Source organism: Cottoperca gobio, chromosome 11, assembly GCF_900634415.1.
Source record: "Cottoperca gobio chromosome 11, fCotGob3.1, whole genome shotgun sequence".
Lineage (NCBI taxonomy): Eukaryota > Metazoa > Chordata > Actinopteri > Perciformes > Bovichtidae > Cottoperca > Cottoperca gobio.
In genome coordinates, this window is record NC_041365.1 from 9,631,815 (window position 1) to 9,648,539 (window position 16,725).

Genomic DNA, 16,725 nt, shown 5'->3' on the forward strand with positions numbered 1-16,725 from the left:
GAATTAGGATCAGCACAAAAATGGTTAATGTTTTTCTCTGTGATGTGCCTTGGTTTGATTTGAGTCTGCACAGAACTGGCATCCACTGTCTGCAGCTTGTAAAAGCCGTCTTCTTCAGTGCAGCCTCCTCATAGGAAGAAATGCAGCACTCGCTGTTTCTCTATGGACTCTGAGAGCATAAGGAGGAACTGGAGTGAAAAAGCATCTGTGCATGGGGAGGGGGGGTGTTACAGGGAGTGATAGGATCAGCTGTTTGAAAGGGAGAGTGAAGGAGTGTGAGACCATCTGTGGTGAGAAATCGACAAATGGTCATTTCTGTTTGTCAACATATCTGCCATTTGTGTGACGTCTGATTGCTTGTGTGACTAGAACATTAAGAGGTTTTGTGTACGGAGGTGGAAAGAAAAGTAAAATCTTTAAGCTCTATTAACCTAAATTCACCAGGAAGTCAGTGGACAGTTTTGCGTGACAGGTCTTATTGGAGGAACTCGATGTCCCATTCATGTCAGAGACAGCTGGTCCACGAGGGTCAACTGTTACAACCACGTCCCCTCTGTCTCTCACTCGCTCAGCATTCGACTGCGCTGACTTTAAGTCGCTCTCACAATTTGGCAAATGTACAAAACAACAGTCATTTATTTCCTTTTGGCTTTGTGTACACACTGACTGAACAATGGTGAGTTTATAGCTTTGTCTAATCTTATATCATCTTTAGAAGTATCCTGTTACGATGTGTGTTTTCTGTAATCCTATTGAGATGCTGAAGAAAAGCAAATATTTGCTGTCCATAGAAACTTTACAGGATAGAATATCAAAGAGGGAGACCATGTGGAATAGGACTGCAACTAACAATCTTTGTCATTGTAGATTTATCTGTAGATCATTTTTTGGATCTTTTAGTCTATAAAAAAAATTGTGAATGTCTTTTAATTTGCTTGCACTTGCATGACACAGTCCAAACATATGTTTGTCAAACAAAAGCAGCAAATCTTCACATTTTAGAAGCTGAAACCAGATAATATTTTATATTTCTGCTTGATTAATGACTGACACGATTTGTCAATTTAATGCGTCACACTGTCATTGCATAAAAGAGTTGCATCTGCTCATGCGTCTTCTTAATTAACTTTTAGGGAGTGCTTGAAATCTGCTAATCTGTGTGTCTTAGACATCTACTTTTGCAAATGACAATGAACTGAAACTGAGAACTTCTCCTGCTATTGTGATGATGATCAGCGCAGGTAAAAGCTCAGGGTGCGGCCTTTTCAAACTGGTTTTGAATCGGCTCAACCTGGAAAAAGATCCTCTTCACTGATTGACAGAACATATTATATGAAAAAGTCTTCTTTTGTTATGTTTTAACAAGGGGGGGGGCTAAGCTTGAGAATATGATGTGGAAGTCAATGTGATTCTAGATTCCCAGGAGAGCGCTGTGTAGTTGACCAGGTTTTTTTTAAAGCCAGTAATCATGTGCATCTGATAGCTGTGTATCATGGAGGGATCCCTCCTTAGGCAAACTTTACACACCGCTTTGGTTCCTGCTTAGATGTCTGAAATAATAGTTATCTCCTGACAGCACAGGTGACATGAACCTTGTGCCGCTCTTTTGGTTTCAGTATCACACACAGCGAATTGAGCCCATGTAGTAATAATAATTATAATCAAGTTATATAGCACCTTTCATAACATAAAATGCAGCTTAAAGTGCTTTACAAGAGGAACAAATCAATGACGCATGTATTTAAAACAGGAGACACAAGGACACAATAAAGTACTGAAGTCCAAAGGATAATACTAGTAATACAATATAGTACGAAAAAATGTTTTTTCATTAGTCTGTTAATGTGTGCGAACCCCCATTTCCTGTAACAATGAAGCTGAATCCCCCCCTGGTGTTTAATGCTTGCTGACCTGTGACAGAGCAGTACAGTAATGATTGCATTGTGTTTATAACTCAGTATAGAACTTCATGTCAAGCAAAATGGGTCATACAGTACATGCTCACTTATGTTCATCTCTGCCTTTATATGCACGTTTGTGTGCCTCAGCGTGTATGTATGTTTGTGTTTGCCGTTGTGTTGTGGGTAACCTTGGATTTTGTATCCTGCCGCCAAGTGCTCGTTCATCTGGCTGTTGTTTGTGTGTGTGTGTGTGTGTGTGTGTGTGTGTGTGTGTGTGTGTGTGTGTTGTGTGTGACTGAAGCTAGACTCAAGACTCAAAGTAATTCCTGGTAAATCTTCTGTTAAATGATTGCAAGATTGCGAGGGAATAAAAGATACAGTGAATTTCTATTTCAGCGCCTTTTTTATAACCGTCCTCCTCGCTTTGTCCACATTCAGGTCTGATTGATGGCTACACGGGTGAACGAGCTGCGTCCGAGGAGCAGTTGCGTCAGAAGGAAGAGCTCCAGCTGAGCCTCGAGCAAGAGCTGCAGGTGAGGCATTCGAGCTGCAGCGGAGGGAAAAGAATTACCTTTTTTTTGTGAGAGATGTTATATGACTTGACGACATTTAAAGGTAGATTTTAATTGTATTTATCTTCTGACGCAGAACAGTAGTGACTCACATGTAAGCACAGTCACCGTTCAATTAGTTAAAATATCTACCAGAAGAAAAATGTGTACATATAAAATGAAATGTGAGATTTTAGGTAGTTGTAGATGTAATCTTCATTTATCTGAATGAATATATTCCGGCTACAGCAAATCTTTTGAAGCAATAAATTCCTCAGTGCATGTTGTACTGACAAATGCAAAATCTGACTCGACAGTGACGTAGTCGGTGTTAAGGAAGAACTACAAACTATTTCAGCTTGTATTTCTCTGGGTAGCCAGGGGGCGTGCTCTAGATGACAATCAAAAATATAACTAACTTCATAACCAAAATATGAGGAAGTGACTGCGAGGCAGAATTATCAAAGCACGCGCTGAGGAATTTATTGCTTCAATTGACTACATTTACCCTTAACACTGATCTGACATCCACATTTGGCAAAATGTTCCCCTTTTGAAAGATAAGTCGGTGAGCTTCTATATTTTTCATCTTGCCAACAAGGATCTCACTAACAAGTATTATCCGTGTAGCCAGAGTCGGCCTTATCTTTCAGCTGACAACATGTATTTACATTCAACATATCAGAGTTTTCTGCCGGTCTGTAACTGAAAGTAATTTCTCTCCATGCAGGTGACAGGCAGCCGGCTGCAGGAGCTGGAGCAGGAGAGGCTTCAGATGCAGGAGGAGCGGGAGCTGCTGTCACGTCAACAAGACGCCATGAGGGAGCACGCCGGGCCCCGCGAGCTGCGTACGTATATCAGAATTCCCTTACTGAAAAATATATACAGATTTTAAATGACCCAGTCAGAGGAAGTTATCAGCCTTACAGTTGAAAGGAAAATATTGGAAAAGTAATTTATTCATTATAACATGGTGTTGTGGTTATTGTAGCAGAAATCAGAAATCTCACCTTTTTCTGTCGTCAAGGCTCAAGTTTCAAGTGACAGTTTGTTTGGTATCGTTGTATTAAAGGGAAAGTTACTTCCCTAAATAAACACATACTTTGTTCCTTGAATTACACTGGGCAGCTCGATTAAAATATAAATAATAATAAATGATAACAAACATGTTGTGAGCCATAATGTGGCAGCAGACCAAGGGTCAAAAAGTAAATAAAATAATTATTTTTGAATGCAACAGCACAGCACAACACAACTCTTACCCACATGTCTGACACACTTGCTGTATTTGTATCACACACAAACATGCATTTACAGGTATTTGCCAAGAAGTGCTCCGGACACATGAAGCTTGATAACTGTACATGCTAATTTTGCATTGTAACTCCTGTATTATGAATAAGGTATCCCATGAGTACATGCTCTCATAAAATGGTGAGTATTTTGTATCTAAGGGTATGAACTAAAAGGGCTATTTCAGAAACTTTCCTTTTCACAGCATCCTTTCTACAGCCTTAACCTACTTGTGTGAAACAGACAGGAAAGCACTGCCGTTCTATCTTCACCCTTTTCTATTCTTTATCTAAGAATTTTCCTGTTCATGACAAAAACAAGAGCATGTTACATTCCTGTGCTTTCTTATTCTCCTGTAGGCCTAGTTGAAGCTGCAATGGTTGCAGCACCTGAAGCAGGTGTGTCCACGTTGAGCATGGCTCAGTCATTTCTACTATATGTTCTTAATATTTGTCTACAGTCTTTAAACCTAATCCACAACTCACCATTGCTATGGGCTCACAAACTCACTCAGTTCAATCACTAACCTTTGCTTCAGCTTTTCATTTTTGATTTATTTTCGTCCCGGCTCATCATTTTGAATGTCTGGAGTTGTTAGCACTCATATTAGCATGATGAAATGAAATCCACTTATATGTAGTCATTAGTTCCTAACTGTCATCCTCTACACTCTGATTTAAGGCATCTTTTTACATTTCCATATATATTTTAGATCTGGAGATGCTGTGCTTACAGCATTTCTTTGAGGAAGTGAGATGATTGGCCGTTAAGGAAGTCCCTCTCCTCTGCCTGTAAATGCTTATTGGGCATGGATATTGCACTGTCTGGGCTGTCCACCTGTTTGTTCTTTCATTTGCACTCTCTCACCTTGTTACTTTTGCACTAATCCTGCGGGGTCTGATCCTGGGTGAATCGGTGTGGGTTGTTCACTAGATGGAGGCATCATGATGGGGAATCATGTTCGGTAACGGGGCGTTATGTTGGGACGTTGACTGAAATGTTGGAAGAGTCTGAAGTTGGCCTTATATTCGGATGAAGCTGTGAAAGTGACCACCAACACATGCAACATTTCAGAGAAGGAATTTGATTTACAATTTTTTAACAACATGGCAAAAAGCAATTAAATCCAATCACATGGCTCACAGACTTCAGACTCTTCAGTAGCTCCATCTCAGCATCCTGTTCGTCACCAAAATCAAACCTGAATGAATCATTAACTGAAGTGAGCCACCTTTAGTCGAGAGGCAGCGATACCTAAACTCTGTTTCTTCCTCCACTGTATTCTGTAGACCTTCTGGAGGAGACGGAGAAGCTGATGAAAGAGAAAGTGGAGGTCCAGCGTCAGGCGGAGAAGGAGAACACCGACCTCCTGAAGCAGGTGAAGCTGCTGGAGGCGGAGCTGGAGGAGCAGGTCAACAGGGTGATCGAGCTGGACCACGCTCAGAGCACAGAGAGCGGAGACCTCCGGCAAGCAGGTCCAAGCTCTGGAGAAACAGCTGGACAAGAACAGGAGGTTCCTCGATGTGAGTGACAAAGAACTAGTGGACTAGTGTCATATAGCACGTACTCAACATTCAAAGTTGTGTATATTTTCATGCAAGCGACAACATTATTATGGTATTTTCTTACATTTTGTGCAGCCTTATGTCATGAGGAAATGATTAGTGCTTAAAAAGTTGGAAAATTTGAGGAATCAAAATTAATTTCTTTAATTAATTGTTCAAGTAACTTTCAAGCAGAAATGACAATAAATTATGTGTTTCCTGTTCTTAAATGTAAAATATTTTTATCACAGTAAATTAAATATCTTTTTGCAATGCAATTTGACAACATCATCTGAGGTTGTGCAAATGTTTTCACATTTTCAGCATTTTACAGACTATAAAGATTAATATAATTAGTTAGTTAATTAGTAATATAATATATATATAATATAAAAATATATAATATAATAAGTAATAATTAATTAGTGCTCAAAATCTTTCCTTTTTAAGAAATCTTTTGCATGTTTCCTTTTTTCTGATACAGCTTATTATTAGAAATTAAAAGGTATAGCTCAATGTGTATCTCACAACGTATGTAATAACAAAGGCCACACATTTAATACCTTTTCAACACCTTAGAGCAGGGATAGAAATTCAAACTACAGCTTCAGTTTCAGCTACTATCTTAATTGGGCCACTTGACCAGGTTGGCTCGTAATTAAATGTGGTTTGAATGCGTCTTATTGTCCTGTTGATGTCGGTTACACACAAATATGAAATGAGCACACGTGTCATTTTCGATTTACATTATTTGGCCGATCCTTTTATCATAGAAGAAAGTCTTCTTTTCTGTAATGCGCAGTGAAAATAGAAATCCTGATTTTGTTTCTCTTTTGACAGCTTTGAAGTTTGGTTTGTGATCATTACCTAAACATGAACGTCTCCATAATTGTGTTAATGAGATCATCTTAACAGTTTCCCATATCATCTAAATCTGAGGGTTAGAGCAAAATAAAATAATTGTTCTTACATTAGGGTAGACTCAGTGGACTTTCAACCTGTAGTACGACATTGAAAGATGACAAACTTTAAAATCCAACACGGTCTGTCACAGCCTCTGATGGCTTCTTTTTTATAACAATTTATTTATTGGTTTTTAGTTTGCAAATTGTACAGTGATTTACAGTTACATAAAAACATGTTTAACCTGTTCTCCCTCCCATCACCTCATGTCTTTTCAACAACACAGACGTATAGAAAATAAAGGTTGTTTCACTGCCTCTGATAATTAAAGATCTTTTATCATTTAGCAGTTTTTTGACGGGTTATTTCAAGATGTCTTTGCAAATAAGGCAAGCCTGTATTGAGTCCTTTTTATTGAAGTTCTGAATTCGTCTTTGTTTTGGCGTCTAGGAACAAGCCGTTGACCGCGAACACGAGAGAGATTTCTTCCAGCAGGAGATCCAGAAACTGGAACAACAGCTGAAGAATCCGCAGAAGCTTCAGGCCGGCTCTGAGCAAAGAAGCCGAGAGGTAACGGCAGAAAGCTCAGTTCTCTGCCAGAGGACCAGACATTAATACTGTAGAGATGCTTATTTCCTGAACATAACACTGTTGTTGTGGCTCCACTGAGCTGAGTCACACGCAGAACCATAGAGCTGGTCGAATGACCTGTGCTGCATCGTAAAAGTAAGTGATAATCACTGCACTGGTATTCAAATGAGCTTAAAGTTGCACTAGTCATTATTTTTGTATTAACAACATGAAGATGTGTAATGTGAAAGGTGTCGCTTGTAGTTACAAACCCACAGAGATGTATCACCCTCTCACTCTGCAGCTCCCATCAGAGTGTTTTTAGTAAATCGGCTCATTGTTTTGGTTTTACAACGTAACTGTTTTGCTTTACTCTCACTACTCTCATCAACTCGTTAGCAGCTCAGAAGCTCAGATAAACCCACTGTACGCTACCTGCTCAGCACCAAACAGACCAAGTTAACGACTAGCTGGTGAACAAAGCAGCTAATGCGGCACATATGTCCACTCTGAATGAATGCTGATGATGCTCTGTATCTGCTGGATATGCAAATAGGCTACTGTTTGCCAACATATTCGCCAGATCAACTTTTTAAGGTTATAATAAATCCATATTGTGTTTACGCCTTGTTCCACTGCCCCCAACAGCCAAAAACAGTCATTTATGACACGCACTACACCTGCGCCATAACATATCTGACAGAACGTAATCTCATCATTGACTGTCAGTTTTCATCCACTCACAATCTAGCCTCCAGTTCACTCGGGGCAAATATAAATGTAATTCTGATCAACACGGTTGTCATTGTTTTGCAGCACATTTGAAGTGCTAATTATGTCCTCAAAGCAACTGACTGGACCCTTGCGCAGGACAAAGTAATTTGCCTGTAAAGCATCACACCCTGTTTATTGGGAAGGCATCATGTTCAGAATAAATGTAACTAATTTGGCTTTTGAGAATACGAAATAACACAGTTGGCTTCAGAAAATAAGCTGCACTGGGTTATAGACCCTCGGCGCATTTCACTTGTCTAATCTGAAACATCATTTGCCCAGATGAGTCAGTTACAACGGGGGGGAATGAGTGTAATGCTCAGTGGTATCATAATGTTCCCTGTCCTTTCCTTACTGTCTTTGTAACTGGAAAGGTCTGTCTGTTTGCTCCCTCCTAAATTAGATAGACTTTAACTTTATTACTGCAGCTTTCATTTATAGCATATAATTCATACATCTGTCCCACTTCTGCTTTAAACTCACAGCCTAATACCTCAAATATAAACTCTGCTTTTCCTATAACTCCTGCCACATTTTTATCACTAAGTGCTTTTTCTCCCCCCTCTTGCCCTTGAACTGTCCATCCTCGGATCCTTTATGCCTTCTCTCTCCCGTGGCTATTACAGGTGGATGGAGTAACCTTTAAGGTATTGCTTCTAGCTACACGTAGAATCAAGTTTACCCCAGAGAGTATTTAGTGCATTTGAGTAATCCCGCCCAACCCTGTAGCAATTAACGGCCTCTCCATCTCGGTCTTCCTTTTCCTTTTCCTCCCGCCCTCTCCAGTTTGATCCCTCTCTGCTCTTTGTCTTCGTTCGGAAGCGACTTCAAAACATTGTCTTGTCTCTCCCTTTATTGTTCCAGTATAAAACTTAACAGCAAAACACATGGGGGGGGGGTAGATGTAGGATGTTCACAAGTTCAGTGTTGAACAAACGTTATAAAAATAACAATTGTACCAAACTCACTTTTTGCATACATTTGAAAGGTGTTTACTATTTTTCCATGAGGCCTTGCAAAATACATTCTTACGTCAATATGACGTGATGGTATGTTACCAGCTGTAGTTTCTAACATGTACCAGTTACCATTGTGTATTTGCCACATTAGCAATGTTTCAGAGGTACACGACAAACATGCATGTCTCTGGCCAAGTTTTTTTCTAAATGTAAAGCAAGAAATTGGATAAAGAAACTTTAATGACTTTAATTCCATCCATGAATGAACCACAAGGACATTCTGGTACAATAAAGCTGTAGGAAATATAAATAGACCATTCAGTGCTGACGTACTCCCATGAAGAGTCCATCCTAGTCTCTAGTCACATTAATATTTAATGAAGGGCTGCCAGTGAGGGGGTGCATTTCATCTGCCTTACTACAGTGTCATTTATAAAAAATTAAATAAAATAAAAAGTCAGCCAGGCGGTTAAGAAGCAACATGATTTTCTTTTTAAGTCAAGCAGGGGGAACAACAGTTCACTAGACAGATTTATTTCCCAGTTCTGAGATGATCCTAAACAAACCTTCGTCCTGTCGACCCTTCTTCCTCCCCTCATTGATCTGCTGATGTTTTCCCGTCTCACAGATGGATCCGTTACCTACGAGCGGCCCTCCTGGTCAATGTACTGCTCTGTGGTTTGTGTCACCCTGAATGAAATCTCTCTCTCCCCTCTGTCCCTGCACCTCTTTTCACTCTCGGCCCCCTCCTTTCTCAGGTGGATCAGCTGACCTCCCAGCTAGCTGTACATGTACCAGCTATTCTGTAGCGAGTGGTGTCTGAGAGCGATTCTCATTAAAAGATCCCCCCCCCCCCCATCTCTCTTCATTTCTCTCTCTCTCTCTCTCTCTCTCTCTCTCACTACCAGGTGGAACAGCTGACCTCCCAGCTGAAGGAGAAGGCGGATTGGTGCAGTGAGCTGCTGCTCAGCTCAGAACAGCTGAATCGTGAGTTGGGAGAGCGCAACGAAGAGATTGACAAGCTGGAGAGCCGCATCCGCGAGCTGGAGCAGGCCCTGCTGGCCAGCGCTGAGTCCCTGGAGAAGGTTAGGAAGGGGAGGGGGAGGGGGAGATGAAGTGTGTGCAGTAGATGGCAAGAGAGAAAAAGCAGTCTGAACAATAGCTGTAGAGCAGAGCATGGAGGAGGGTGTGTGTGAGAGGATGGAGATGAGCTGACAGCTAGAGGAGTAACGGCAGGAAGGTTGGGACGCACACAGAGGGAGAACAATGTGTGGGTGGGTCTACTTCAGCCGCCCGGCAGTTTGTTGTTGGTGATGAGCTATCGCTAGCAACTGTCAAGAATGCCCCCCAGCGTTTGTGTAGGGCTGTTGTGAGTGAAGAAAAAGAGCAGTGTAGGAAATGCTCTTTATACCTGCTGTGTCGCTGCTCAGCGGACAAATGGCAGCGGTTCTGTTGCACGATTAAAAATTACTGTATGGACAACGTGCATTTGTATTTAGCATCCTTGAAAATCTATTTGATCACAAGAGTTTGTTACGTCACGTCTTTCTGCACGTTGTAAATAAGTGCTGTGCTAGATAGTTTATTCTGTGTGTGTGTGTGTGTGTGTGTGTGTGCGTGTGCGTGTTGTTATTTGTATCGCAGGTTGAACAAAAGAAGCAGCATGCATCGATCACAGAGGAAAAACAGTCCACACTGGAGGCTCAGTTACAGACGGAGAGAGAAGCTCTGGAGCGCAAAGAGAAAGAGGTAGTGTGCTGCTCAGTTTGTGCTTTGAGGTTTTTAAATCACAGATTTATGTAAATGGGTCATTTTTCAATCTGAAGAAGATCCAACTGGCGATGAAATGTTTTGGTTTTGAGTTGGTGTGGAAGCGTCACAGCAATGATTTTCAATTGCGTCGCAGCTACATGTTATGCATGTATAAATATGCTTCTTTGTCCTGCAGGGAAAAACCATTAGTACTATAATATCCTGTGATATCTGCATACTTTGTTTAATTGCGGGAATAACAAAGAAATGATTAACTTGCTAGTAAAGCAGAGACAATCTGAGTTGTCGTGTCGTGGTGTCTCCTCTGAAGTGCTTGTCGTGTTTACTCGTCGCCTCAGATCTGTAACCTGGAAGAGCAGCTGGAGCAGTTCAGAGAGGAGCTGGAGAACAAGAGCGAGGAGGTGCAGCAGCTTCACATGCAGCTGGAGATCCAGAGGAAGGAGATCAGCAGCCAGCAGCAATACTTAGAAACGAGGGACAGCATGCTCCAGGTAAAGAGCCGAAGCAGTTGAGTCTGGTTGTGTGTGTGAACTGTCATTATCAGACAGATGCTGGACACATGTTGTATTAGAAAAAGTTTTCACTTGTATTCTCAGTTATTATATGATTAACCTGTGTTTTCTACTCACAAACCTTTGTACTAAAAAGCTAATTATAAACCACTGGTTGCTGGGGACTTTTAAACAGTTGACCGGTGTGATGTATATGTGACATTACCAAATAAGCTTGTACTTTAAATGTACAATACAACACAGGGTTTGGTGTTTTCCCACAACTGTAAACTGCTTCCATCATTTGTAAACAGGACAATTCTTTAATGTAATGCATATACCACTGTTATGTCCATATAACAATTACAGTTCTGCTCTCAAACTGCAAAAACACTATGTTGCTATTATTATTATTAGGTTTTGTTTTGCCTGTTATTCTGCAATGCAGGACTCTTCTTTGACTCAGTGTACTTTCAGTAGTTCACCATGAGGCGGACTCTGAGTGGACTTTTGCGTGATGTGTTTAATAATAGCCATTCGGTATAATCTCTGACTTTTGAAGGTGATGGAGGAGAAGGACAGGGAAATAGCACTTCTTAATGAACAGATCACTAAGCTCCAACACATGGAAACAGCCTCTAATAACCAGGTAATGCAATATGCATATACGAAATAGAATAAAAGTCTATTTCGAATACGCATAGCACCGTGTTAGTGCATCAGTGTGTGTGTTTTTCTACATTCGTGTTCGCTTTCATTTTTGTTTGCTCCATTTCTTTTTTTCGTTGGGTTATTTTTGCTTGTTTTCTCTCGGTAAGTAGTTCCACACCATCGTCTGTTGTGAGGTGATCATTTGCTCTTATAAGGTGGCTTAATAAACCTCTGAGTCTTTACATTTTTTTTTTTACAATCTGATCAATTTCAGAATTGTTTTATAAAAGTGGCAATGAAAACTACAATAACTTTTGGCCAAAGAATCTCTCGAAGCGCAACAAGGACTCAGAGGTTTATCCGAATAGCGGGATAGCTATGGACTCCTCAAATCTGATATTTATATGGTTGAATAATATCTGCATATTTCTCTTTAGGAAATTGATGAGAGGGATGATCTGATTAAAGACCAGGAGTCCCAGGTGGAGTGCCTGCGGAGCGAACAAGAACGCTTGAAGAAGAATAATGAGGAGGAGCTGGACCAACTGAATGCAGTCATAGACAGACTTCAGCAGGAGCTGGCAAATATTGAGCAGAAGCAGGCTGCAGAGGAAGACGAGGACAGCCAGGTTGAGCCGGACAGCGCCATGCAGGGGCCAAGTAAAGAGGAATATGATGAAATTAAGCAGAAAATGGACCTGGCCACCAAAGAGGTCAATACACTCAAAACGGAGCACAATAAGCTGTTCACGACATACCTGCGCTTGAAAGAGAGCACAGAAGCTTTAGCTGAAACAGAAAAACTGGAGAGCTCAGAGAGTGAACTTGAAGAAGCTCTCAGAGAGAAAACTGCAGGCTTCCTGGTCATGCAGGCCCAAGTGCAAGCTTTAGAGCAGAGTGCAACATCCAGATTGGAGGAGTTGGACCTCCGCATCCAGGAGCTCGAGGTCCTGGTCAGTGAAAAGGACGGTGAGTTAAGCCGCGGCCGCCTCCTTGTGGAGCAAACACAAAGCTATGCGGATGGTCTCCAACAGAGGGTCTCTAATCTGGAGGAAAATCTGAGGGAGAAACTGGCTCCAGCACTCGTCAACCAGGCCACACTGCAACAGCAGTCGCAAGGATCCAAAGAAAACCAGGACGAGCTGAGACATGCTGAGTCACATGTGGAGCCACACGTCTATGACTTTGGTGACTTTGGTATTCCCAAAATGGATTTCAGTGGAATTAGTCAAGCGAGAGTAGTTCCCACAGGGAAGGTGGTCCACCTGACCCAGAGGCTTCGAGAGCTGGAGGTGGGACTCAGCGGGATGCAGAAAGACCAGGAGCTCCAGAAGCAGCTGCTCTCCAGTTCTGAGGAGGAAGTGCTGGAGTACGAGAAGAGGCTGGTCGTGCTCATGGATCTGCTCAGTCAGATGAAGACCAAGACACACCAGAAGACATCACCGGCTGTGGCAGTAAGAGTTTGGCCAATAAGTGACGAAGGAGTAGTTTAACATTTGGAGCCTGGCAAGGAAATAGTCCGGCACATAACCCAACTTCCCATAAAACCACAATTGTTTTACAATTAGATTTTTGTACAGATTAAATAAAACTAGATACCATATGTATATTAATGAGCTTTACAGGCGCTGGTAGGTGGATGTTGTTACCTTTTGGACAGAGCCAGGCTAGCTGTTTCCAGTCTTTGTGCTAAACTAAGCTAACTAGCTGCTGGCTGTAGCTTCATGTTTACTGTATGGACATGAGAAGACCTCTCAATTAACTCACGGCAAGAAAGCCAATAATTGGATTTCCCAAAATGTCAAAGTATTCCCTTAAAGAGCACAGCGAGACCTCCTTTAAAGTTCCAATGTAGGTATGTTAGTATCATTTACAGGAAGATATAACTGAGAACGATATTTAGGCCATATACTTTTGTTCCAGATCGGACTAAACATTTCTAAGAAGGAATAAGAAGATTGTATCTATCCAAATATTTGTATTTTTGCCTAAAAACCCTAAATCTCTGCACCCCATATACTCTAGTTCTGTTTTTGAATGATCTCTGACTGGACCTTTTTATTAACTGTTAACCTGTGAAAATCCCATGAAAGCCATTGTAATCAAGTCTCAGGCTGTGTAATGTCGTCCCCTGCCTGACACAGCTCTGATAAGTTTCAATCTTTCTGATCTTTTTAATCAGGCGTCCTCTGCTGTTGAGCAGCCGGCTGCTGTGTCGGAGCGTCTGCAAGAGTTGCAGGAGGTCAGAGACGAGGTCTCGGCCACCAAAGAGCAGCTCGGCAGCTACAAGGCGAGCTGCAGCAAACTCCAGGAGGAGCTCCAAGTATGTGACTTCCTCTTAGTGTTCATACAACTTAGGAGAGTTTCTAATGTATGAGATTGACGATCATGTGCTTTTCTCTCTAGGGCAAAATGATCACAATAGAGAGACTGCAGGACCAACTTCAAAAGGTAGGAACAAAAATGTGATAATACACAGTTTGCTTTTTTTTTTATAAAATACTTTTCTTGTCTAATATTTAAACTTTTTTCACTTTAGGTATCATCTGGAGGCCGTGAGGAGACCAAGTTGCCTGAGCTTCAACAGGAGTTGAAGGAGGCTAAAAGTGAGGCAGCTGACACCAAAGAGGAGCTGAACTGCTGCAGGGAGAGCTTAGAGAAGCTACAGGAGCTGCTGCAGGTACAGAGCTAGACATTTAAAATCTTTACAATCATCTTGGGTTCTGAGTTCAGTGCCATTCATCTCTAGAAACCTCTGTACTACAAACACATGCATTTCTATGGTGGATTTAGTTACCTTCAGACAAAGCCATGCTAGCAGTTGTTTCCAGTCTTTCTGCCAAGCTGATCAATCCTCTCAATTCTTGACCAGAGAGCAATTAACCATATTTCACAAAAAGTGTGTCGCCTCTTGTTTCTTCTATACTGATGTCAAATTTCAGTTCACTAATCATATGTCGTTACATACGCATACGATACGCATTTTAATTACATACAACTGTGTTTTTGAAGGAGCGGGAAATGACCATCGCTCACCTTAAAGGAGAACTTTTTGAAGTAAGTATTTATATTTCTCTTAAAATAAATTATTTTTATTCATTCTTTCATGACAACTGGCTGCATGTTGTAGTTTTTGACCATTTTCCAATCATCCTCAAGGTACAGGCGGATGAAGAGCGAGCCAACATGACGGAGCTTCTGCAGGAGGTCAGAAACAATGCGGCTTCCACCAAAGAAGAACTCAACAGCTACAGGCAGCATAATGAGAAACTTCAGGAGGAACTCCAAGTTCGTGAAGTTTCCATTTCTACTCTCAAAGAGGAGCTCCAGGGGCTTAGAAAGAATGTTGATACCACCAAAGAAGAACTCAACAGCTACAGGCAGCATAATGAGAAACTACAGAACGAACTCCACGTTCGTGAAGTTTCCATATCTAAGCTTAGAGAGGAGCTCCAGGTGGTACGAGCAGCCTTGATGAAGACAGCGGATTCTGCTCCTCCATCTTCTTCTCCTTCGCCTTCTCCCTCTCCGTCTCCTCAACCTGTCTCCGCTGCTTCTTCCTCCTCCACCACCCAGCCTAAAAGGAAAGGAGGCAAACAGCCGGCTGGTAAGGGAAGCAATGCCAAAGAGAAACCATCTCTCTCCAGGAAAAACTCTGCCCCTTCCAGCCAGCAGTCCTCCAACAAATTGCACAGCGCTCGGCTAAACAGCAGCTCAGAGCAGCAACGTGTGGCGATTACGCACTCGTTCACACAGACCGAACCTCTGCAAATGTCCGACCTCGGCATGGAAGGCGAGTCTGCAACCAAAGAGGAGATGGAGGAGGTGATCGGAGAGTTCCAGGAGAAGATTGTACAGATGCAGGAGCTCCACGCGGCAGAGATCCTGGACATGGAGGCTCGGCATATTTCAGAGAGCGAGAGCCTTCGTAGGGACACGCAGGCTCTGGAGGACGAGTGCAAAGCCCTCAAGACGGTCATCGACAAGCTGCGCTCCACAGAGGTGAGGGCGGGAAACAACTCCTGTGATGAACGATAGCAGTCAGTGTCAAGCTCACCGACAAACGCGTTCCAGATCCAAATCGTGTTTCGCCAGTTAAATGCTTTTAATGTGAAGCTGCAACAGTCGGGATGCTCGGTTTGCATTCGCAGTAACTTAATGCAGCATTTGAATGTCGCCACAGACTTCCAGTTGTTAATACTGCACATGTTTAAATATAGCAATACTTTCATGGACCATAGTATCGATCACCAGTGTGTTGTCTCATTTAGCGATGTATAGTGACTTAACAGACATTCATTTAAATTAAATAATTACTTTAAAGTAAACTGCCATTTAACTTTCTGTCGAACGACTAATCAATGAATTGTTTCAGCTCTGTCGGCTTTATAATGACGCGTATAGTAGTTCAATGTTTTGAAGTTGTTGCATACTCATGTACTTGTTTGTATGTGTTGTATTATCATTTGAACTAATGCAGTAATAGAAGGATCTGAATCATGTTTAATGTTTTCTAGGCCCCTTCGTCAAGACAAGACCGTCCAACATCGCTGTTCAAAGATGGCTACACAAGTGGTAAGAAACAACACATTAATCACAGCACAATCACGCCAAGGGGCTACTCCTCTTTTTACGTTATTGCTTCAAATATTATTATTTTTCCAATATTGTAATCACCTCATTTCCACTGACTTATAACTAAGGGAAAACGGAATAAATGTTTGTTCTGCATCATTTATGTGTTTTCAGGTTTTGCTTGAATAAACAATTTACTGAAATAACTTGAGTGTCCTGAGAGAGTCATCTGCTCCGCTATTCTTATTCCTGCCTCACTGTGTCACAATGCTTTAAATAGTTTGTCATGGCTGCTTGTGTTCATTTCACACATCTTGTTCAGCATTAATAACAATCGTCATGCTGTGAAGCTGCAGCATTGCCATGCCAGAGCAGGGGAAGCTGTTTATTTACAACCACCAAGACCTATTTCCACCTCAGTATCTTATTGTAATACTGAACCTATCCTTTTTATTACATATAAATGTGTTCTGATATTTCAGTATGTTTTTGTTTCAAGAAAATGTTTATCATTTGCAGACAGCAGCTCAGACTACAGCCAGCGGACTGGATTTGACTTCCCGAGCTTACAGCAGGAGTTTAGGACGACTCCAGAGGGCGCCAGGAGAGAGACTGATGATCCAATGCCTGACCGGATCAAGGTACTTCCTCAACTCAACAATATATGATAATACTTCAATATTACTCTGAATTATTAATTTATATGATGATGAAAATGTTGCTATACACAAAAATACAGT

At 41.6% G+C, this 16,725-nt stretch overlaps 1 protein-coding gene across 1 annotated transcript in view; it reads left to right on the plus strand.

Moving 5' to 3' along the window:
- akap9 (A kinase (PRKA) anchor protein 9) overlaps positions 1–16,725 on the plus strand; it is a 64,688-nt gene that overhangs the window by 39,180 nt on the left and 8,783 nt on the right. The window contains 18 exon segments of the mRNA XM_029442772.1: positions 2,340–2,434; positions 3,183–3,300; positions 4,105–4,143; positions 5,035–5,216; positions 5,218–5,268; positions 6,643–6,762; positions 9,404–9,580; positions 10,140–10,244; positions 10,607–10,759; positions 11,322–11,408; positions 11,848–12,864; positions 13,593–13,733; positions 13,817–13,861; positions 13,950–14,090; positions 14,423–14,467; positions 14,570–15,412; positions 15,928–15,985; positions 16,505–16,626. Coding sequence (XP_029298632.1) covers positions 2,340–2,434; positions 3,183–3,300; positions 4,105–4,143; positions 5,035–5,216; positions 5,218–5,268; positions 6,643–6,762; positions 9,404–9,580; positions 10,140–10,244; positions 10,607–10,759; positions 11,322–11,408; positions 11,848–12,864; positions 13,593–13,733; positions 13,817–13,861; positions 13,950–14,090; positions 14,423–14,467; positions 14,570–15,412; positions 15,928–15,985; positions 16,505–16,626 — 3,539 coding nt within the window.